General features: G+C 43.2%; 1 protein-coding gene across 2 annotated transcripts in view; it reads right to left on the minus strand.

Annotated features, from left to right (window-relative positions):
- Positions 1–25,799, minus strand: part of SLC26A9 (solute carrier family 26 member 9) — a 659,312-nt gene that overhangs the window by 7,832 nt on the left and 625,681 nt on the right. For both annotated transcript variants that reach the window (XM_073615875.1, XM_073615876.1), the window contains exon 20: positions 6,887–6,961. In XM_073615875.1, coding sequence (XP_073471976.1) covers positions 6,887–6,961 — 75 coding nt within the window. The remainder of the gene's footprint in view (positions 1–6,886; positions 6,962–25,799) is intronic.

Consider the following 25,799-nt stretch of genomic DNA (forward strand, 5'->3'; position numbering starts at 1 on the left):
TGGTGCCATTGCCAGCAATAGGCGGCGATTTACCATGCGATTTGATATGTCAAATTGCATGTCAAAATGGTCCAATGTGAACGAAGGCTTAATGTTCCAAATTGAGACTGAGTACTCTGAATCTGTGCTTCCCTTAAATAAATATAAGTACCCTGCGCTACTCTACTCAACACCACTACTGTATATCAAAATGAAAAGCTACTACCTACAATGTGTTATCATCACACTGTCAAATGCACTATACAGTGCCTTAAAAAAGTTTTCACACCCCTTAAAATTTTCCAAATTTTGTCATGTGACAACCAAAAGCCCTCCTTTGCCTCCTCCCTTGTGGTCGTAGGCTCTCGGATTCGCATAATTTCCAGGCGACTCTGATGTCACTTCCGGGTTGCAGATCGGTCGAGGAGAACGTACGGTAGCATTGTTTCTCCCTGCTCGTTGCAGGTCTTGGCCCAGCGTTTCCTTACAGCGTTGTTCGGAGGGTCTCGTGCACTGCGGGCACAGGTAAGAGGGAACCGCTATTCATGGTTCTCGTTCAGTTACATTCCTTCACGCAGCTTTCATTCCTGTCACGGGTTACTTTTCTGAGTCTGCTCACATTTCTCACGCAGTTTATGTTCCTCAACCAGTTACGTGTTGTTTTTAATCGGTTTGTGGTTGTTATTTTGATCATTTTGCTGGGTACCGTTCATATGTTTTCGTCATTTTGAGTTTTCATCTTCACGTAAATCACGGCGTCTCCACTGCAGTTACCTGTCTCGTTTTCAGGTTCGCACGGATTGAGTTGGTCGTTTTTAATTGGCTTGTGCAGTGGCAAGTCTCCTCTTCCGTGTTACATACGTTACATCTCGGTTTCTGTTTCATAACTTACATGTTACCAACCACTTCAGTAGCCTGACACGTTTTCAGGTTTCAAGGCCTGAGTTTACGTTTTTAATTTGCCTGTTACGCCTCAGGTAACTTGGCCGGCCAATTACACAAGGCTGGCATGTGTCTTACGTTGTGTTTTTAGGGGGGGGGGGTGGTTGGTCGCCGGCTAGGGGGTCGGAGCTTGGTGGCTCACCCTCTATCAGAACCTGGACCATCCCAAGGCTGATGGCAGAACTACAACACAGGGGGATTGCTTTCTGGGCTTCGGCTCGGAAAGCCCAGTTATTTAGGTTGCTGTTCCCTCGTGTGTCGGACGCGGAGCAAGTTAACCTGCAGACTGTGGTTTCTTCTCTGTCCCAGATCCAACTACTCTATATTCCCCAGCTACGTCCTGCCAGGAGTTGCGTAATAGTGTGGAGATGTTGGAAATTCAGCCTAATGCAGCTCCAGGAGCTTCTATTGGCCCAGGGGCTTTAGTGGATTCCAGAACCCTCTGTGCTTAGGCCGGTATCGGTAGGCCCAGGTAATAATTTGTGTGCCCCCCTTTACTCACACATTTTATCCCAGGGAACATCAAAAAGGACATCTTGGAGGGCAAGGATGTTAACCTTGCGTCCCTGTTAATTGCTGCTCATGATGTGGCAGATAACAGGTCTTACGCTTGCGGGGATGTTTCGGTGGTGGTTCAGGGATCACAGGCTCAATCGTAAGTTGTCCATCCCTGAGTTTGTCCTAGCCTTTAGTCTTTACAGAGACATAATTTGCTCTGTAAGTCCGCTTAGAAGGGAAGAGTTGGACCTTTACCTATATATGGTGGTCGAGTTAGACCACAAGTATGGCGGGTCCAATTTTTATGGTTACCACAGGTCTTTTTCCGCCAAGGCGGCCGCCTGTTTTGCTCAATTCCAGGTGGTGACGGTTTGGAGCAGCATAGATACCGAGTTGTTCTGCCGGCATTTTGCTGGGCTCAGATCTCCGGTGTGCATGGCTTGCGAGTCGTCCACGCACATGGCATACTGGTGCCCCAATTCCGAGGTTCCTGCTCTGCCTAGCATGTCCAGGGGGTCAGGTGCCTCTCTCCCATCCTCAGGCCGTCCGGCACCCTTGGATGAGTTAGGCCGGCCCATCCATTTTCTGGGGAAATCCCAGATTTGTAACAATTACAATCTTGGGACGTGCAATTATAGTCAATGCCGTCTGTTACACATTTGTACCGGGTGTTTCAGGGCTCACCCTAAGTCGGCCTGTTCACTAAGGCAGAACAAAGACTAAGCCGCATCAACGTGCCTTTTTTGCAGGAGTGTTTAGCCACCCATCCGTCACCTTCTTTGATCAACTTTTTGGTAAGGGGTTTCTCGGAGGGGTTCCATACGGGGTTTGTCTCTCTGCCGTCAGATAGTTTTGAATGCCCAAATCTCAGGTCGTCTTCTATAGACACGGAAGCAGTGGATCTGTTACTACAATCTGAACTTGAGAAGGGCTTCATCATCGTGTCGTTTACCGCACCACCTTTTCAGGTTTGGAGGGTTAACCCCCTGGGGCTTGTTAGAGGGAAGTTTGCCAATAAACTACATTTAATCTATGACTTGTCTGCCCCTCATTGTTCACACACAGCTAGCCTCAACTCTGACTCCTTCAGAGGAATTTTCTCTCAAACATGCATCGGTAGATCAGGCGATTCAGTCTGTCATCAGGGTGGGCACAGGTGCCTGGTTGTCCAAAGCAGACATTGCGGACGCTTTTAAGCTTCTGCCAATTCTGCCGTCACTCTGGCAGTGGCATGCTATCAGGTGGAAGGGAGGATACTATTTTGCCACCAAACTTACTTTTGGGTCCAAAAGTAGCCCTTGGTTGTTCGACTCATTTGCCCAGGCCCTTAGCTGGATCCTCACTCACAGGGAAAATTGTGATTCATTATTTAGATGATTTTCTCCTCATTGAAGGTTGTGATCAGAACCCCACCGACCTTTGGAAGCTCACTTCAGTTTTTTCAGCTCTCAACGTCCCGCTAGCGGTCAGAAAAATGGGAGGTCCTAGACTCACATTCCTGGGTATCACGCTTGATACTCAGTCCATGCAGGCCAGTCTTCCTACAGACAAGCTAGTTAGGACCAGAGATTGCATTCATGCCTTTACGGTCTCCCGAGTCTGTACCAGGGTGGAGTTACAGTCGCTGCTGGGCACGATAAATTTTGCAATGAGGATCATTCCCTAGGGAAGGGCTTTCATTTCCAGGTTGTTATCATTATTGCCTTCAGCCCCTAGCTCAGATTCTCAGGTTATTCTGGATCCTTCCGCTCTATCTGATCTACTGATGTGGGATAAATTCCTCCAGCATTGCAATGGGGTCACCATGTTTATCTCTGCAGTGTTCAGTTTTTCCCCTCATGTGTCCACAGATGCAGCGGCCACCAAAGGCTATGCGGCCATTTTTGGTTCGCACTGGCTGGCAGGGTCTTGGTCTGATGAGGTCTTGGCAATTCCTTGGTTTACGGAGACATCGGCGATGTTTGAAATTTATCCCATAGTGGCAGCGGCTCAGGTGTGGGGGCATTTATGGGCGGGACAGACGGTGTTTTTTTCCACTGATAACCAGGCAACCTCTGAAATCATCAACAATGGCAGATTTAAGTCCTTGCTGATCATGGGTTTTGTGCGTAGGCTTGTTTGGTTGTCCCTCCATTTCAATTTTCACTTGCATTGTAGGTTCGTCAATGGTGCAGATAATGTAGCGGCTGATACTCTGTCCCGCTTTAATTTCCCACTATTTTTCCAGCAGGTCCCGGACGCAGATGCCTGCGCCACGCCTTCTCCATGGTTCCAGCAATTAATGATGGATTAGATTCCCATTGGGCTGATGCAGCAACCTTGATCAATAAGTCATTATCTTTGAATACTAGGAAGGCTTATGACACTGCTTGGAATGTTTTCCAGGCTTTCTGGTCGAGGTTTCCTAGTCCTGACCATTACGACATCCAGTACCTACTAGCTTTTACTGATTTTTGCCACTCCCAACTCAAATTGGCCCACAGAACCATCAGGACGTATTGGGCTGGGATTCAGTATTTCAAGTTTCAAGGCCCTCTATTTTTTTCTGCGCACCCTATTAAAGCCATCCTCAAAGGGATCCAGAAGAGTAGCCCTCCTGCCATGGTCAGCAGACTTCCCATCATGGGTAATTTTCGTGACATGTCTGACATGCTCACGAGGTCTCCTTTTGGGCTGTTGCCCAGCTTGGTGCTCAAGGAAGCGATATATCTGGCCTTTTACGTTTTTTTTGAAGCCAGGGGAGTTTACGGTTTCTGGCCCAGGGTCTCGCATACTTTTGATCAATCAACTGGTTAGACACCCCAGCCACTTCTGTTTACATCTGCATGCTTGCAAGACGCAGCAAACGGGAGTCGGCACGGACATCAGGTTTTCTGAGACTGGCAAGGCGTGGTGCCCAGTGTTGGTTTTAGACCAGTTCGTCAGTGCTATGTCTGATAAACCCAGGGATGGTCCTCTGTTGCCTTTTTCTAGTGCTCTCCTCTCCGCAGCTCAATTCATGCTTCATTGCCGTACCCTATTGGCCAATCTGGGTCTGGACCCTAAAGCGTACTCTAGCCATTCATTCAGGATTGGTGCGGCTTCGCGCCAAGGAGTCCCAGCTCATATAATTAAGAGATTGGGTAGGTGGATGTCGTCTTGTTTCTCTAGGTATATCCCAGAGCCACTTTTTGAGATGTCACAAGCGTTTGTCAATTTGGCAGATTGAATGTTAATTCAGTGTGTAATAAATCTGTTAAGCTTTCATCCTACTGTGTTTATTTTTGCCCCCTTTTAGGCATACTGACGTGACCTCTGCACACCTCAGGTCAATGTTCTCTGTTGCTCTTTGTTCCATTCCTATATTATACACAGATTGACTCAGAGCTCAAGTGTAAGGCTGACCGCAGGTCAGCCTGTGTTTTGTAGGAGGTGTCAGGCCGCATAAAGCCTGCCCTCCTTTGCCTCCTCCCTTGAGGTCGTAGGCTCTCGGATCCCACCCACCCATTCCCCTTTTTTTCCTTTTTCTTTTACTTTTCATTTCATTTCATACTTGGGTATGCCCCCTTTTAGGCATACTGACCATGCTACCTTGGCACACCTCAGTTCAATGTTCTCTGATGCTCTTTGTTACTTTCCTATACTATCCACAGATTGACTCAGAGTACAAATGTATTTTATTGGGATTTTATGTGATAGACCAACACAAAGTGGCACATTATTGTGAAGTGGAAGGAAAATGATAAATGGTTTTCAATTTTTTTTTTTTTTAGAAATATGTGAAAAGTGTGGTGTGCATTTGTATTCAGCCCCCCCCCCCCCGAGTCAATAATTTGTAGAACCACCTTTCACTGAAATTACAGCTGCAAGTCTTTTTGGAGATGTCTCTACCAGCTTTGCACATCTAGAGAGTGATATTTTTCCCCATTCTTTGCAAAATAGCTCAAGCTCTGTCAGATTGGATGGAGAGCGTCTGTGAAGAGCAATTTTCAAGTCTTGCCACAGATTCTCAATTGGATTTAGGTCTGGACTTTGACTGGGCCATTCTAACACATGAATATGATTTCATCGAAAACCATTCCATTGTAGCTCTGGCTGTATTTTTAGGGTCGTTGTCCCGCTGGAAGGTGAACCTCCGCCCCAGTCTCAAGTCTTTTGCAGACTCTAACAGGTTTCCTTCTAAGATTGCCCTGTATTTGGCTCCATCCATCTTCCCATCAACTCTGACCAGGTTCCCTGTCTCTGCTGAAAAACATCCCCACAACATGATGCTGCCACCATGTTTCACGGTGTGGATGGTGTGTTCAGGGGCATGTGCAGTGTTAGTTTTCCGCCACACAATGTTTTTACTGCATTTGTTTTTTACGTTTGCTTCTGTGTTTTGTGTGCCGTTAACAATTAATGACACTGAAAGAGCAACTAGGTAATTTTAGGTGTATAAATGTGGCCATACACTATACAATCTGATTGTGCAATCTCTGTACAATCTCCTTTAGATTTACCAAAACTATATAAAAGGAGGACCCACCAGTGGCTGCCGCTCCATTAGGGCCCCTAATCTACATGCAGGGTGCCTGATGCATGGATTTCAATGGGGTTTTTTTTTGGAAGAACATGATTAGAGCCTGAGACTTTAAAAAAAGGGTGGGCTCTGGGCACAGAGCACTGCGCCCTAAGCACACCCAGTTGTGTGGGCTATTCGCTATTGTCTTCATGATTCTCCTCCTGGTCAATCAGGAAGCGGGTCCTGAGACCCGATTGGCCAGGGAGTCTTGGAGAAGCAACGGCCCCGGAGGGAGCAGTAGCTGAAGTGAAGAGCGGCAGCCCTACCCCAGATCCTCATCATCTGCCTCCTAAGGTAAGGAGGCATCTGATCACCGCCTTCCCGTCCGTCTCTCCTGTGGTATGATTGGTGCCTTCAAAAATATTGAGCACCAGCCGCCACTGGGACCCACCATCAATCCAATCACTCTGTATCCAATCATGCAGGCTCTTGAACTACATAAGGAGTGTTCCGTGGGCTGCATGTGGCCCCAGTGAATTTATCATGCAGCCTGAGCTTCCCTGAAGGGGCGTTGGGGAAGCCAGGCAAATCCACGCATGGAGGAATGCCGGGGGGTGCTGTGAAAACTTAGTTAATGGGTGAAGGTGTGCTAATGAGGTCAGCTGGTAAACTCCTTCCTGTGTCTTACTGGCTTGTCTGTATACCAGGGAGTTTCTGAAGCAATCTGAGAAATATAGCAATGGCTGAGGTAAGGCCTTGTTTTCAAGATCAAAGAAAACTATTTTTGTGCAACAGAGGTACATTAATGGTATATTGGTACGTAGATATGGGAGCTGGATTTAAAAAAAAAAAAAAACTGAACTGTAAGACAAACTGTCATAAATTGTTTGTGTTTAGGTTTGGATAATAAGAGAAGCATATGGAAACTGATTTCATTGAGATTAAATTAAACAATACCCCAATTCAGTATTCATCTTTACTTACTTCTTCAAGATTTGGATAATCCTCGTTTATTTCATCTTGTGTGTCTTGCATACAAATCTCTGTGTCACCAGAGCCCTGAAGAAAATAATTGCTAGCTTTATTACAGATGCTTTACAACCTTTTTTGGCAGAAAATTTTGTTTGAGGGACAACATGATGCTAACATAACCAGCATACTAGATAAAACAAAGATGTTCCAAACAATGAAAGGTTCTATTTGGATTGTGCACTTGCAAGTTCATTAAGAGGGCAGAAGAAACGCTGTATGGAAAGTTGGGAGACCACCAAAGCTTAACTGCAAATTTCCTATAATAAAATGCACTAATAAACAGTCATTGATTGAAATAATTGCAACAAAGATGTTGCTAGCACCCTTAATCTACATGCTGTATGTACTCTACACATACATCAGTTATTGAGCCCACACTATAACTACATTACTAATGTCCCATTCACATCTTCACGTTTTAATGTGTGTTTTAGAGCAAAACAAAGCATATGCCATAAGAATGTTATTCAATGTTATTCAACAGGCTGTTCAGAGCTCTGTGGTGCTGTGCATTGCATTGTGCTGCAGTTTGAGAAACTAGGAATGTCATTTTTTCTTTGCATTTTCATGTACAGTGATACTCAATAGAATAATGAATGCACAAAAAATAAAGCACTAAAAAATGGACAGAAGCAGACATGGATAGATGTACGCTTTTAGAATGATTATCCTACTGCTTTATCCATGTATATGTAATTGAGTACAACCACTGTAAAAGAAAGAACAGGTACTCTCTCTGGCAGATCAGATCTGCTTTAGTTGTTTATATGTTAAACTGAGCTGCAGTTTCAGAAAATTCTCTTAAGCATCCATTCCTGACTAGATACAATTGACCCTTTTTAATACATTACACATTTTCCATCACAGGAAAGGTAAATGGGATCATTTTTGTCTCTGAGTAGGCTTTTTGGGGTTGTGCAAAGGGGTTCTAAAAATGGATATGGGAGAGATGCATAAACTACCCTGGCATCAGGCAAAAGATGCAACAAACATTCTAGTATGTGCGATGCACCACAAAGTATTTGGTGCCCACTGCATATTGTGCTGAATAAATTGTGTTAGTACCAACATTTGTCCTGTCTTTTTTTTAAATATTTTAAACTCATTTAGCATCATGTGGCAACAATTATTAACTATATATGGAAAGAGGAAAACATCATGGAGAAGGAGAATTAAAAGTGGAAGAATGAAGTGAAATAAAGGCAAAAGAAAGAATAAGGCAATTCAAGATACAAGAAAGAGGTAAAAGAGCTGGGTAGGATGAAGGGAGGTCAGAAAAGTGGAAAATAGAGACCAAAGTACATAGTGCAATGTAGATTACTAATATTTGTGATTTTCTTAAACCAGATAAACACGATTAGTTGTGCTCAGTTTTTTAATTATTTTTTTTTATTAAATATTTTTTTCTACCACTGATCCGTATCCCTAATGACCTTTCACACTTGTCTGTTTTCCTGCAGAAGGAATCCAATTCTTTTTTATGTGACAGGATCACATCTCTGCCCTACAATTTAGTGTGTTTTTAATAGGAAACCTTAAGGGCCCATACACATTTACCTGTGTGCATTACAATATATTTACTTGGGAATTTGTTGGAATTCACAAATTACTATTCCAGAAATGGTTGTAAACAAAGTACAGTGTGCCTGTTGTCATTTTACTGATCATGTGTGTGTCACTGTGAGTCTGTGCCACCATAGAGAAGGAGGAAGGTGGGGTCCAGGATGCACAGGTGTTGGCTAGGAGAAAACAGAGCTAGAAGAGAAGGTGGGTGGGGCACAGTGACCTTGCAGAAAGAAGATGGACTGTGGGAGCCTATTGGGATTAAATACTGAATAGATACTTTATAACTGTATCACAAACCCATCTGTTACTTACTCACAGACTTATGCCCAGTACACACGGTCAAACATTGATCGGACATTCCGACAACAAAATCCATGGATTTTTTCCAACGGATGTTGGCTCAAACTTGTCTTGCATACACATGGTCGCACAAAGTTGTCGGAATTTCCGAACGCCAAGAACGCGGTGACGTACACCACGTACGACGAGACTGTAAAAGGGCAGTTCAATACCAAGCGCGGCACCCTTTGGGCTCCTTTTGCTAATCTCGTGTTAGTAAAAGTTTGATGAGAGATGATTCGTGCTTTTTCAGACTCGTGGTTTTCAGATCACATTTCTGCTGTTCAGTTTTTGCTTGTGGATTTGTATCTGGTCTTCAGTGCGTGCAGCGAGTTCCCATTGACTTGTCATTGTGTTCTTGTCCGTTCGTTGCTGATTTTCAGGTCGCTCTTCACAGGCCTTGCTGTTCTTCAGTGCGTTCTGTTACTTCGTTCTGACCAGCCGACCGTTTTCTAGCCATGTGGTGTGTACGTACTCATCGTAGAGTTCGTGCTGTGCGGGGGCTTGGTGTTGGGGTCCTTACTTTGACACAAGCCCAGTCCATGACCAGGGCGAGGAGGAGTTCATGGACCAAGAATTGGTTGCTCCAGCGTGACCAATTCTGTCACATGCCTTTGCTCCGTGAGATCTATGAGAATAATCTTGACAATTTCAGGAACTTTTTCAGGATAACGGACCCTGTATTTCACTGTTTGTTGGCTTTTCTGACCCCTTATATCAGCAGGCAGGATACCTGCATGAGGCAAGCCATCACTCCGGAGCAGAGGCTAGTCGCCACCCTGCGGTACTTGGCGACGGGGAGAAGCCTGCAGGACCTCAAGTTCTCGACAGACATCTCCCCCCAGGCTCTGAGGATCATTATCCCGGAGACCTGTTCTGCCATTATTCAGGAACTGCAGAAGGAGTATAGTAAGGTAAGATTTTTATCTTTTAACATCACATTTTATTGTATTTAAAGTGGAGGGCCACCCTGAAAAAAAAAAAAAATCACCAAAAATCCTAAAAAAAATAAAAAAAAAAAACATTTGAAAAAATTTTTTTTTTTAAACTTACCTAAACCCTTGTTGCTAGGCAGTCTTCCTAATCTGCCTCTTCCTCTTCTGCGGTGTGTTCTGCTCCTCGGTGAGCAGCCCCGTTGTCCTCTGGGAACTGTGTGTGTTCCCAGAACACCACAGGGCCATTCACAGAGTGCCGCGCTGCTCACGCGTGCGCAGTAGGAAACTGGCAGTGAAGCTGCAAGGCTCCACTGCCTGTTTCCCTTACTTAGGATGGCGGTGCCGGGACCCGAGAGCCGAGGGACTGGTCGGCCTCGGTCGGCCGACATTGCGGGCACCCAGGACAGGTAAGTACTTATTTAAAGTCAGTGTTAGTAGCTGCTGACTTTTACATTTTGTATTTTTAGGATGGAATCCCGCTTTAATGTTTGATAATGTATTGCATTTCTTTCCTCATTCCCTAATTACCATGATTGTAATATGCTGTGAATCTCCCCTTTGTCCTCATGCATGCTGGATTTTTTTTTTTTTTTGTCCTTCACTTCCCTCCCCAGCATGCTCTCCTGGGCCTATATCCACCTCGTCTAGTCAATTAACAATGAATTTTGTTAGCTCCATAGTAGTGCTTTACCCTAAATACCCCCTAAAATGTGTAAAATTGTGATTTGTGCTTTTTTTTTTTGGGGTCCCAAAATTATTTGGAACCCTCCCTCACCCCCAACTGCTAACTCAGCTGATACCAATCCTCTATCTGCTGACTTTGCCAAACCCATACACACTATACCTACCTCTTTTGTGGTCATATTTATGGATGAATTCCCCAAAGCATGTAGTGCAAGGGCCTGCCTGAATACTTTCAAATGGTACTGTTTAAAGTTTTTGTATCCTATTATTATCTTGATAGGTAATAGCAGAATGTAAAAATGTGCTAAAATGTGTATAGTGTGTATTTATATCTTTGTATTATGACACTTCTTACCTGTCCAGTGGGCTGACAATAGTGTAAGTAAGGAGGGGCTGGCCAAAGTAATACACGTTATTTAGGCATTCATCTCTCAATGAAGTGGAGAGGGTTACCTGGCCAAAACATCTCCCCCCCCAAAAAAAATTTGTAAAATGGCTCATGAGAGGGGGGGAGGAATCTGATAGGTGGACCTTATACCTTTGTGTTTAAATAATCCCTAAAATAAATGGTATACTGATGTTGGCCAAGAATGTTTGTGTCTAATCTGCTTTCCATGTTTATATGCAAAATGATTATTTTTTTTTTTCTTGTTTGACTCCAGTTTCCTTCCAACCCACAGGACTGGCAGACTGTGGCATCCCACTTTGCCCAGCGGTGGGACTTTCCTAACTGCACCCGGCAATTGATGGGAAACACGTCCACATCATCCCACCACCCAACTCGGGGTCATACTATTACAACTACAAGGGGTTCAACAGTATTGTGATGTTGGCGGTGGTGTCGACTACTTACGAGTTCCTGTATGTGGACTTGGGGAAGAATGGCCGGATGTCAGATGGTGGAGTCATCGCCCACACGGAGTTCCACAGGCATCTCCCGAATGGCAGCTCGAGCTTGCCACCTCCAGAAGACAATGCGGAAGGACTCCCATTAGTCTTCATTGCGGATAAAGCGTTTGAGCTGGGGGACCATCTTATGCGGCCATTCCCTATGAGGACCCTCACCCCGGACCAGAGGGTTTTTAATTACCGGGTGGCCAGAGCCAGAAGAGTGGTGGAGAACACGTTTGGAATAATGGCCAGCCCTTTCCGCTTATTTCTTACACCGATACACATGGCGGAATATAAACTCAATCACATCATCCTGGCTTGCTGTGTTCTCCACAACTTTTTAAGGAGAAATTCTTGGAACAATGCTGGCTCAGTTGGGCCCGAGGCCGGAATTCATATTAATGAACCAACCCTGATGGCGCTTGAAACTGGCCGTCCTGGCTTGCCCCCCCCAGACTGTCCGCGAGGTCCGTCTAAGATACATGGAATACTTTGCCGGTAGGGGGGCCATCGATAAGCCAGACAATGTCTGAGACATTTTTTAAATAAAAATATATTTTAAACTGAACAAATATTTGATTTGATTTACTGCTTGGCTCTCTTTTAGCTGACCATGACCGAAATTTGAGGAGTCCTAAAAATGGTGTGATTGTGTAATATTAGAAAGCACTGTTGTGTGTTATTTACTAAAGGAAAATACACTTTGCACTACAAGTGCACTTAAGACTGCACTTGTAGTGCAAAGTGGATTTGCCTTTAGTAAATAACCCCCATTGTCACTGAAAACACCAACTTTACTAAAAATGCTTTTGAGCATTGAAAGAAGAAGCAACACATTGTTGATTATCAATCTTTTTAATCAAAGCACAATCACATGTGCATTTATAAAAGGTTTTTCGAACAAACCAACATGTTTGTTGTATAACAATTTTTTACGTCACATTAAAAGTAGAAATTGCCTTTTAAGGTAAAACAGACATGTTTTAAAACCAAAAAGAAATACACAACTCTGGAGCTTACAAAGTTCAACTTTTATAGAAACTGAAGGCAATATCAGACATGAGTATTTCTAAACTGTGTTTGATATTGCGTTCAGCAGATGGGGTGAAGTCACCCCTGAAAAAGACAAATTTTGAAGATGCACACAAATTGCCTAATGTCAACATGTGCTAGCTGTCATCATGGGGGATCAATGGACGTGTTTTGTGGGTGCAACCCCTTCCTCTCAGCTACTTTATGATTGAGGAAGGGGGTTGCACCCGCAAAACGCGTACATTGATCTCCCGTGATGGCAGATAGCACATGTTGACACAGTGTGTGCATCTTCAAAATGTGGCTTTTCTATAATATGTCACAAAATTGTCTCTAAATTGTCAGAAAAAAAAACCCAAAGCAGAAATAAGTTCGGGATTTCTAGGGGTTTTAAATTCTCCCTAAAACATCAATGATGTTCTTCATTTTGTTTTGAACATCACTGATGTTTTGCTTGATGTTTTCCAAGTCCCTATTACACCCCATTATCTCCCCGATCAGGATCTGGGCACTTTCACTGGTGAAATGACCTTCTTCCACAACATCACGATCACCTAAAATATAAAATACAAAAACACACCATGTATTATAAATATGCCGGCATCCGACATGGTGACTATTTCCACAACATCTCCCTCCTCCTCCTCTGGTTGGGTTTGGAGGATTTTCACTTCTTCATGAGGTGGGGGGTCTGTTGTCTCCTCTGAGTGGTGTCCTCCGAGTCTTTTCTCCCCTATGTTAAAAAAAATAGGTATACTTAGGACACAGATATTTGATGGCAGAAATAGGAATATGAAACATTGCTTGGAAGTGGGGTACAATTGTCTCTTTTGCCAGAGTTGCAAGATGAAGAAATATTTTTTTCTTTTGTCAAGCTTGAATACTTGCCTGTTTTGTACAAGCTTCACAGATGGAGACACCCCTATAGTATACACTGGAGCACCTGTGTGGAGCCCCTAATAAAAAGGGTGTTCTGGTGTCCCACACTAGTGCTCCAGCGTCCAGATGTGTAAACAGCTGCTGAGTGTCCTCTCCTTACACAGAATCTAGTTTGCATTTCATTCTAGTTACTAACCCATCTAGACAACAAAATTATTTTAAGAGAAGTAGGCCACAAAAAATGTATTGAACTGCATCTGGACAAAACATGATGTTTTATTGGCCGAACGAACAAGCTAGAGAGGAGGTGGAATCCTTATGGGTAGAGCTCCAAAGGGATAAAGCTAAGGGGAAAATAATACTGGGAGTATGCTATAGGCCCCCTAACCTGAGGGAGGAAGTGGAGACGGATCTCCTATCACAAATTGGATTAGCAGCAAGAATGGGAAGTGTTATCATAATGGGGGATTTTAATTATCCAGACATAGACTGGGCGGAGGGAACCGCACATTCATTTAAGGCTCGCCAGTTCCTTAATGTCTTGCAGGACAATTTTATGGGTCAGATGGTAGACGCACCAACTAGAAATAAAACATTACTGGATCTACTGATTACCAACAATACAGACCTGATCACGGATGTGGAAATGCGGGGCAATTTAGGTAACAGTGATCACAGGTCAATTAGTTTCAGTATAAATCACACAAATAGGAAACATAAAGGGAATACAAAGACACTGAATTTCAAAAGAGCCAACTTCCCTAAACTACAAACCTTGCTAAAAGGCATAAACTGGGATAAAATATTAGAAACAAAGAATACGGAGGAGAGATGGGTTTGCTTTAAGAGCATATTAAATAAGGGCATTAGCCAATGTATCCCATTGGGTAATAAATTTAAAAGAGCGAACAAAAGTCCTGGATGGCTTAACTCCAATGTAAAAATGCATATAAAAGCAAAGGAGAAGGCCTTCAAAAAATACAAGGTTGAGGGATCATCCTCAGCATTCAGACTTTATAAAGAATGCAACAGGATATGTAAAGGTGCAATTAGGACAGCTAAGATAGAACATGAAAGACACATAGCGGAGGAGAGCAAAAAAAATCCCAAGAAATTCTTTAAGTATGTAAACAGTAAAAAAGGGAGGACAGACCATATTGGCCCCATAAAGAATGAGGAAGGACATCTGGTTACAAAGGATGGGGAGATGGCGAAGGTATTGAATTTATTCTTCTCCTCAGTCTTCACGAGTGAATCGGGGGGCTTCAGTAACCAAAACTGCAGTGTTTATCCTCATGACACAACACAGGAAGCACCTCCATGGTTAACAGAGGACGGAATTAAAATTAGACTTGAGAAACTTAACATTAATAAATCACCGGGACCAGATGGCTTGCATCCGAGGGTACTTAGGGAACTCAGTCAAGTGATTGCCAGACCGTTGTTCCTAATTTTTACAGATAGTCTACTGACTGGAATGGTACCAGCTGATTGGAGAAAAGCCAATGTAGCACCTATATTTAAAAAGGGCCCAAAATACATCCCTGGGAATTACAGACCAGTTAGCCTAACATCGATAGTATGTAAACTCTTGGAGGGGATGATAAGGGACTATATACAGGATTTTAGTAATACGAACGATATCATTAGCAGTAATCAGCATGGATTCATGAAGAATCGTTCTTGCCAAACCAATCTATTAACCTTCTATGAGGAGGTGAGTTGCCATCTAGATAAAGGAAGGCCTGTAGACGTGGTGTATCTGGATTTTGCAAAAGCATTTGACACAGTTCCCCATAAACGTTTACTGTACAAAATAAGGTCTGTTGGCATGGACCATAGGGTGAGTACATGGATTGAAAACTGGCTACAAGGGCGAGTTCAGAGGGTGGTGATAAATGGGGAGTACTCAGAATGGTCAGGGGTGGGTAGTGGGGTGCCCCAGGGTTCTGTGCTGGGACCAATCCTATTTAATTTGTTCATAAACGATCTGGAGAATGGGATAAACAGTTCAATCTCTGTATTTGCAGACGATACTAAGCTAAGCAGGGCAATAACTTCTCCGCAGGACGTGGAAACCTTGCAAAAAGACCTGAACAAATTAATGGGGTGGGCGACTACATGGCAAATGAGGTTCAATGTAGAAAAATGTAAAATAATGCATTTGGGTGGCAAAAATATGAATGCAATCTATACACTGGGGGGAGAACCTCTGGGGGAATCTAGGATGGAAAAGGACCTGGGGGTCCTAGTGGATGATAGGCTCAGCAATGGCAGGCAATGCCAAGCTGCTACTAACAAAGCAAACAGAATATTGGCATGCATTAAAAGGGGGATCAACTCCAGAGATAAAACGATAATTCTCCCGCTCTACAAGACTCTGGTCCGGCCGCACCTAGAGTATGCGGTCCAGTTCTGGGCACCAGTCCTCAGGAAGGATGTACTGGAAATGGAGCGAGTACAAAGAAGGGCAACAAAGCTAATAAAGGGTCTGGAGGATCTTAGTTATGAGGAAAGGTTGCAAGCACTGAACTTATTCTCTCTGGAGAAGAGACGCTTGAGAGGGGATATGATTTCAATTTACAAATACCGGACTGGTGACCCCTCAATAGGGATAAAACTTTTTCGCAGAAGAGAGTTTACCAAGACTCGTGGCCACTCATTAAAATTAGAAGAAAAGAGGTTTAATCTTAAACTACGTAGAGGGTTCTTTACTGTAAGAGCGGCAAGGATGTGGAATTCCCTTCCACAGGCGGTGGTCTCAGCGGGGAGCATTGATAGCTTCAAGAAACTATTAGATAAGCACCTGAATGACCACAACATACAGGGATATACAATGCAATACTGACACATAATCACACACATAGGTTGGACTTGATGGACTTGTGTCTTTTTTTCAACCTCACCTACTATGTAACTATATGTAACTATGTTTCCTACGAACGAATATGTCCATGAACGTTGCCATTTTAAACTGTACAACAGTAAAGAAAAGCACATGGAGCAGCACGAAAGTTATAAAAATAACGAATAGGAACACAGCAAAACTACTTACTTTTTTGCAGCACTCTCCTGATCCTTCTATACTGATCATGCTCCCTGATTTTGAGGTCCGACTACTGCTTCCTGAGTTGATCCTTGGATCGACGTACCCCAAAATTACAGTGCAGACTCTTCACAACTGTCGCCATGATCTTGGCCTTTCTGACAAAGGGGTTGGGGTAAGGTCCATACTTCCCATCATAGTCAGCCCTCTTCAGTATGTCCACCCTCTCTACAAAGGACATATTTGAGGCCTTAAATCGTCTCCTTCGGGATTGTGACGATTCTGGCTCCGGCCTTTCCTCCTCCTCCTACTCATTGCTGTAATTAGCACGTACCTGCTCTGTCTCCGCCATGTGCTCTTCCCCACTGCGCCGAAGGAGAAGGGGCGGGGAATAGACTAGAAAGAACGCCATGGGCGGGCGGAGTTTCACGCATGCGCAGTGTATATAAAGCATAACACGCGTTCGTCGTTCGTACGATCTGTTAAGCAGAGGAAGGAGTATAGGAAGCGTCAATCGTGATAATGAAGGTAACATTTAAACTTGGGCCTATACTGCTTAGAGATTGAGGCCTATATTGGGACAAGATTAGGAGACTTGAGCCTGACATTAGGGTTTGTCTTGTGTATTGCAGATAAAATGGATGGCTTCAATGACCACAACTTCCTCCCCCTGTTCATAGACAAATACAAGGAGCTGCCCTGTCTGTGGCAGGTGAAACACCCGCATTATAATCATAAACAAAAGAGGCAGGCAGCTCTGGAGAAACTGCTGGAGTTGGTGAAGCCGGTGGTCCCCACGGCAACCATCCCCTATTTAAAAGCCAAAATTGGTGCCCTGAGGAGAACTTAACTTAGGGAGCGCAAGAAGGTCCAGGATTCCCAGAGATCCGGAGCTGCAGCAGATGACATTTATGTCCCCAGGCTGTCGAAATATGAGAGACTGTGATTTCTGTCAGACCACACTGAAGTCAGGAAATCCCTCTCAACCCTTCCTTCCACTATTCCTTCCACCCTACCTTCCACCCCAGCTGAGGCTCGTGATGTCCAACCTGGGACTTCCAGCCAGGAAGAAGTGGAGTAGCCCAGCTTGAGCCAGGTATAGCATTCTTCTACAGATTTCTGGTCAATAAATAAATGATGTTTACTGGATGTTATTATTGATCACTAATTGCTGATTTAATAAAGTGTTTTACATATCAATAGACAGTAGTGGGCAAAAAGAATTGGGACAAGAATGAAAAATGCTGGGCTCAGAATGATGGACTTTTCTATTTGTTAACATACAATTTGCAACAGTCATGAGGTGAAAATTGTGTGTGATTGATGAAGAAAAAACTAAAACTATGTCCCTTTTTCATACACAGGATGACCTCAGCCAGGAGGAGGCTGTAGAATGTGGCACACAGGAGGAGACTGTGGAATGTGGCAGCCAGGAGGAGGCGGGGGTTAGTGGCAGCCAGGAGGAGGCGGGGCTAAGTGGCAGCCAGGAGACCGGGTCCAGTAGGAGCCTCACAGAATCGCAGGTCCCTCCCCTGCGCCTTCCACACAAAAGACCCAGGAAGGGGAGTAACGTGTAGGATTCAGCACTCAGGCTGATTCAGGAGGCTTCTGCGTCCCTCAGAGCCACCCCCACTCGTGAAGAGGCCTTTGCCTGCATGGTTGCCACAAAACTGCAGGACATGCAGGAGGGCCAACGCCTCATGTGTGAGGACATCCTTTATAAAACATTAACTAAGGGGGTGAAGGGTGAAATCACACCCAATACCCACCTGTGTGAGTTGTATCATCCTCCCCCTGCCACAACTCCACCACCACAGACACCGCGTGGAAGGAAGAGTGGAAGGAAGACAAGAAAGTAATGACCTGGGTTCAGTCTGGTCTGACAAAAGATGCAGGCTCTTGTATGACCACAGCCTGGGGACATACATGTCATCTGCTGCTGTTCATGATCTCTTGGACTTCTGGACCAGATTGTACTCCCTTATATATGGACTCCTCAGGCCACCAATTTTGCAGTAAAATAAGTTTGTGTGCCCTGGGGGCCAAAGGCTTCGCCAATTTCTGCTCTCTTTCCAGCGTTGCCTCCCTCTTTCTTCGGTTGGGACCCCTTAATAAATTTTTGGTTTGTTTTATTATACTCGCCTATGTGTGTTTTCCTTCAAAAAGGACAGTTTGTTTGTGAGGAGGCAGTTACATTTCAAAAATACAATGTGAAATTAACAAGAGACACCAACACCAAATAATCTCCTTGAGCTTAAATAATACAAGATAATAATCGTGTTGTGGTAACTTGACACACAAAACACACCCAAAACTATTCTGGAGTTAAAAAAAATATATACAAAAAATAACACGAGATCAGGATTTAAAAAAAAAAAATTAATCTAAAAACATCAAAAATTTTAATTTTTTTCGGTGGATGTGACAAAAATATTATATTCATGAAATCACAATAAATAATAAAGAAAAAAGTTTGTGAGAAGTCTGTGTGAATATGAGCAGCAAAACAACTTCATTCTTCTAGCATTATAAAGAAGAAGAGACTGCACTGCATTAAACAATTTAAAACATTGCAGCGTGACGAAAGTGCTATAACCATTATGAACGCTAATTTTACCAGACCGAGCAGTTCCGTCTCTGAATTTATTCTGAGCATGCGTGGCGCTTTGTGCGTCGGAATTGTCCACACACGGTCGGAATTGACGCAAACGGATTTTGTTGTTGGAAAATTTTATAGCCTGCTCTCAAACTTTGTGTGTCGGAAATTCCGATGGAAAAAGTCAGATGGACCCCACACACGGTCGGAATTTCCGACAACAAGCTCCGATCGCACATTTTGCGTTGGAAAATCCGACCATGTGTACAGGGCATTAGTGGAAAAACTGCAGTTGATTGATTGAATGATGAAAATGATGATGAATAGAATTTTGGAATGATGATAATAATGATGGATGGAATGCCAATGATGCTGAATGCATTATGGATGAAATGGTGATGATGATGGATGAATGATGGAAAAATTAAATGATGATGGGTGATGGATGGAATAATGATGAATAATCAATGGAATAATGATGACGGATAGATGGAATGATGGATGGAATGAAGATGATAATGGTTGGAGTGATGGATGGAATAATGCTAGAAGGGTGAATGCTGGAGAGAATAATGGAATGATGATGATCGATGGAATGCTGAGGATGATTATGAGTGTTGGAATGCTGAAGATGATGGTGGGATGACAATAATGAGTGAATGATGGATGGAATAATGATGATGGATGAATGATGGATAGAATGATGATGAATGGAATGCTGATGACGGATGAATGATGAATAGAATGATGATGATAAAGAGGATAATGAATGATGGATGGGATGATGATGAATGATGATGATGGATGATGGATGGAATGATGATGGATGATTCATGAATGGAATGATGATAATAATGAACGTAGTAATGAGAGTGTATATTGTTGCTCCTAGTGCCCTTAGTAGTGTCAATAAAAATAAATTGTCTTTGATTATAAAGTGCAAACAAAGTCTGAAACCTTCCTCCTTAGTGTCCTTGGTAAATAGTATTGGTGAAAACACAAATAAGTGTCATCAAATTTCAATATCATAAAATCAAACACTGATTCCTAGACCCCTGAGGAAGTCACATGACCGTGATGACACGCGTAGGGTAGAGTTAGGTGACACTGCTGCACATAGGAAGTGATGTCCACGAATGTCTAAGCCAACCAGGACACTCCTCCTAATTGGCTGAGACACAGCAGTGGCACCATTGGCTCTCACGGCTGTCAATCAAATTCAGTCAGCCAATCAGGGGAGAAAGGGGGCAGGGCCAGTTCGGGGCTCCGTGTTTGAATGGATACACGGAACTGTGACTCGGCTCGGGTGCCCCCATAGAAAGCTGCTGGCTGAGAGTGTACTCAATAGGAGGGAGGGGCCAGGAGCAGCAAAGAGGGACCTGAGAAGAGGAGGATCCGGGCTGCTCTATGCAAAACCAACTGCATGGAGGAGGTAAGTATAACATGCGTGTTATTTATTTATTTTTTTTAAAACAAGATTTTATAAATCACTTTAAATGTAAGTTACTACTCCACTTCCCGCCGAAGGTAAGTCATATGACATCCTGGACTTTGAGTGGGGATATTTGAATGATGCCTGCAGCTACAGGCATCATCCAGATATCATCTTTTTCAGCTGACAATTTCCTGCATCGTAAGAACACTCATAGCAGCAGTTTTGCCACTTGATCGTTCTTACAAGGGTGGGACGTACCCCCTCCCGCCACCCTCCGGTGCTTCCACCGCCTCGCCCGGAGAAGGAATCCACTGGCACTGGAAGTTGGGCATAGAGATTTCCAAAGGACAGATGGTCCCCGGCAATCTCTATGACCTTTTGGAGGGCCAGGCGCGACGTTATAACGTCTGGCCCAGCGAAAGTAAACATTGCCAGGGATTTGGCTGGTAAAGCCTAGATTGTTTGTTTATTTTTTTCTTTTGATCTCGGTCTTTCCTGCAAGGAGGAGAGATGTGGGGTCTTATAAAAAATATAGGTCTTATAAAAAAATTGAAATAAAAAAAAAAAAAAGTGTTTAAAGCGCCCCTTTGCCGCACACAGAAGTGAACGCATACCTACGTCATGCCCACATATGTAAATGGATTTCAAACCACACATGTGAGGTATCGCTGCAAATGTTAGAGCGGGAGTAACAATTCTAGGTAACCTGTAAAAGATTTTAAAACGTCGCCTGTGGAGATTTTTGAGTACCAAAGTTTGGCGCCATTCCACGAGTGCGCAATTTTAGGCGCAAAGCTAAAAAAAATATATAATGTTTGGGGGTTCTGAGTAATGTTCTAGAAAACAAAATGATGATTTTTACATGTAGGAACGAAGTGCCAGAATTGGCCTGGATGGGAAGTGGTTAAATAAATACGGTACCTATTTTGAAATGACTACACCATGAGGACACCTTTGGTTTCTGATTACAGATAATTATCCTAATTATATGGACTCACTTAAGAATTGCATGTACATGTTGCACTTTTAAGGACTTTTTCAGTTTATGCGATTATATTTTGCGATATTGTGCTTTTGTGACATTTTTTTTTTACAACATTTTGTTGCAATTTTTTTCACAATACACATTGTGTTTCACATTCATCTGCACTGTTAATCATTGTATTAGAGTACATCTAGGAAACAGTGTTTGATTTTATGTAATCGATACTTATATATGATCCACTTTTATTTGTGTATTCACCTAGGACACTAAGGAGGAAGTTTTCAGACTGTGTTTGCACTTGCGCTTGGCAATATTATGGACTCCCTTATAAATTGCATATACATGTTGCACTTTTAAGGACTTTTTCAGTTTATGCGACTATATTGCGAGATTGTGATTTTGAGATTACGCCATTTTGTTGCAATTTTTTTTCACAGTACACAGTGGGGGTTATTTACTAAAGGAAATCCACTTTGCACTACAAGTGCACTTGAAAGTGCAGTTGCTATAGATCTGAGGGGGACATACAAGGAAAATAAAAAACAGCATTTTTGCTTGCACATGATTGGATGATAAAATCAGGAGAGCTTCCCCTCATTTCAGGGCTTCCCCTCAGATCTACAGCGATCTACAGTGACTACACTTACAAGTGCACTTTCAAGTGCTCTTGCAGTGCACTTGTAGTGCAGAGTGGATTTACCCTTAGTAAATAAACCACATTGTGTTTCACATTTTTATCACTGTATTAGATTATATCTAGGAATCAGTGTTTGATTTTATGACATTGATATTTATACATGATGCAACTATATTTGTATATTCACCAATACTATTTACCAAGGACACTAAGGAGACTTTGTTTGCACTTTATAATTAAACACAATTTTTTTTATTGACACTACTAAGGGCACTAGGTGCAACAACATACACTCTCATTATTTGATTCACATTGTGGGAACACAATTAGGTTGTATGCAGCTACCCATCACAAGACAAGCCACATATCATTACCTATAAGGTAGCGTGGGATATCCTACACATTTTTTGTAATAAATAATGTAATGATGGATGCCAACGAGGTGACTGAGGGTGGTGGTAGTGTTTGGATTTGGACCTAGTAAGCACAGTGGATAGGGGAACACAGCAAAGGCAGCATAGCACAGAAGGAGCACAAGCAGTCAGCATCTTTTTTTATGCAGAACCAAATGAATCGAGAGGGGTACCATGTTAGAGTAGCATATTTGTATGTGGGCTGCGTGTGACTGATTTTCTGAACTGATGTAAAAAGGAGTGAGTGCTTGGAAAGAAAAACCTGCAGCTTTACTTCTGGTGCTGCTGCTGGCTGGTATACATCATCATTAGCAATAACAAAGCTCACACCATCTCTTGTTGTCCAGCTATGATGATGAGTTTGAGCTTGGCACCATGAGGAGGAAGCTTTTTTCTCTGCTCCCTATGCTCAGGTACATTTTCTCTACAGTGACTCTTATGGTTATCCAACCTTTCCAAATGTTACAAGTTCCATCCAAATTATTGTTGCTGCACCCTGTACCTGCTGTCAAGCCCGCATCTGCTTCCTGCCAGAGTCTGCCCAAGCTCTAGTCTGTCATCAAAACAAGGTGGTCAGTATTCCATTGTCGTTGTCCTTAGTGGTCATGTCATTTGCTTGTTAAGCTAAAGTTTTCCTGATTCTCCTACAGTAACACCTACAGTCATCCATCTATCCTGTGCATCCTTTTGGAATCTTAGCCATGCTATCCAAAAGACCATAACTGCATCCTGTATTTGCGGTCAAGCCTGCATCTGCCTCCTGCCACAGTCTTTCCAAGCTTAGACCTGTTGCCAACACAAGCTGGTGCGTATTTCATTGTGCTTGTTTGTAATGGTCATGCTTATCTGCTAGTTATGCTGAAGCTTTCCTGATTCTCCTACAATGACCCTAATGCTGCGTACACACGGTCGGATTTTCTGATGGGAAATGTTCGATGGGAGCCTGTTGTAGGAAATTCCGACCGTGTGTAGGCTCCATCGGACATTTTCCGTCGGAATTTCCGACAAACAAAATTTGAGATCTGAATTATGAAATTCCGATCGTGTGTACACAATTCCGACGCACAAAATTCCATGCATGGTCGGAATCAAGCAGAAGAGCTGCACGGGCTATTGAACTTCATTTTTCTCGGCTTGTCGTATGTGTTGTACGTCACCATGTTCTTGACATTCGGAATTTCCAAAAAGATTTGTGTGACCGTGTGCATGCAAGACAAGTTTGAGCCAACATTCGTCATAAAAAAACATGGATTTTGTTGTCGGAATGTGCGATCGTGTGCACGCGGCATTATAGTCATACAAATATTCTATGCCACCTCCTGGAATCTCACTTGGGGCATCCAAGAAACCATTGTTGCAAACTTTACTTATGGTGAAGCCTGTACCTCCCTCCTGCCAGACTCTGCCTAGGTTCCAGTCTGTTGCCAACAGCTGGCGAGTGTTCCATTGTCCTGGTACTTCAAGGAGATGTATGGGGTTAAATTAAAAAAAAAAAAAACTACATCTTCACCTCTAGTGTGATGCTGCAGCTGTCCCGTGTTGTCTGTAAGACCAAGAACTGAGCAGTCACATGACCACTGATCACTCAGCTCCTGGTCTTTTTCTGAGCGGAGAGCGGTGACTGTCAGTCAATGCTTCTCCATTCACACCTATGAGGATGAGATGGAGTGCATGTGTTTTGTGCAGCACATTTAGGGCAGCCCATTAATTTCAATGGGTTGTGCTCTGCATAAGAAATACACAAAAGTGCATGATCCTTTTTAAAAATTGTGTTGCACCAAAACTCGTGGAACTTTGTTATAGTGCATTTTGGAGTGGGCAAATGAGCACACACGTAAGAAGTAATGGCACCAGTGGTGGCCCGTCCATAGTTGGACAAGCCTTCCATGTAAGTTCGGGTTCACACTGCTGAGACATGCGAGACTGCATGTGATTTGCACCGCACTACAGTGCAAATCACATGCGATATCCGTACAATGCGATTTCAGCCATACAGATAGTATAGCTGAAATCGCATCGCATTTGGACCAAACTTGCACAGGACCTGTTTTTTTGGTTCGCAGCAGAATCTGATCATTTGGGTGTTCAGGTCCGAACTGTCAGTTCGCAGTGCAATATGCGAGCTGAAATGGGGGTGTCATTAACATTGTATTGACATTTCACGCAGTTCGCATATAGCAGTTCAAACTGCCATGCAAGTCAGGTGCAATGCGGGAACCCACAGTAGATTCGCAGGGTTCACGCATTGCAAGTGTGAACTGGCACTAACTGCTTGCATTTCACCAAAATTGAGTTAATTGAAAACAATTTTATCTGCATAATGTGAGCCACCTTGAGCACAAATGACAAAAGACCCCAAATCATATTAATAAAATAATATTTATTGTGCTTTATTCAATTTAATAAAGAAATCAGACTCACTTAAAATGGCAACCCTGTGCCTTTTATATACTTATCATCCCTAGCCCTCTGTGATGTTTATGGAGGAAAAAAATACCCAGTACTTCTAGGTATTGGAATCATGTCACTCTCCACTTCTTCCCACAAATCAGAGCTGAGTGCCTAAGTGGCCAAGCACCAGCCACTATCGCTGTCTAGTGGGGGCAAGAGGAAACTCTGTGCAGAGCAAACTTAGTTCTTAGGTGAATTAAGCAGAAGAGAAGTGGAGGATAGTATAAGCAGTGGGTGGTCAGCATTTAAAGTATATCTAAAGCCAAAAACATATTTTAAATTTTGGACAGCATTGCAAGTGATGAAACCCAATTTTTTTGCCATCTGCGTTTAATTTGGGAGATGTGTCCCCATTTTAAAATGTTCCCTCTATGCCAGCTCTGGTGATGACCTAGAATGTTGGCTTTTCTTTAACTTTCAGTTCCCTGTGATACCGTAGGCAAAATTTAAAAAAAAGTTTACAATTGTTGCGGCTGCGGTCACCCAGCAAAGGGGGGACATGTTTCCTTCTAGGGCGCAGGTAAAGAAAGTCCTGTGTATAATGTACAGCCTTGTATATGATGTACTACAGGGGACGGAGTGGGTGGATTATATAAGGGGTGGAGCTTATGAGAAGTAGGAAGGGTCAAAAAGGAATGGCGGGGTCTGGGGGATTCCACTACTGGAATGTCTCGGAGAGCAGCATACCTGGGTTGAGACATTCGAGGAGTGGTGAGAGACAGATGAGTGATAAGGACAGGATTGTGTTTACAGGCTTCTAATAATTTGTTTGATTGTAAGTGCGCATTTGTAAGGGGGGTTTGGATTTAATAAATCTTTTTTACGGAATTACACTCTGTGCACTTATTTTTTCATTACGAGTGATATCTAGATGGAAGGATGAAGTCCTTGATGCCAAAAATAATCATTACATGAGCTATTTTTGTCCGGTGAGTTCATTACAATAGGGGTGTTTCCTCACATGGTTTGGTGACGG

The sequence above is a fragment of the Aquarana catesbeiana genome, linkage group LG02, assembly GCF_042186555.1.
Source record: "Aquarana catesbeiana isolate 2022-GZ linkage group LG02, ASM4218655v1, whole genome shotgun sequence".
In the NCBI taxonomy this organism is placed as follows: domain Eukaryota; kingdom Metazoa; phylum Chordata; class Amphibia; order Anura; family Ranidae; genus Aquarana; species Aquarana catesbeiana.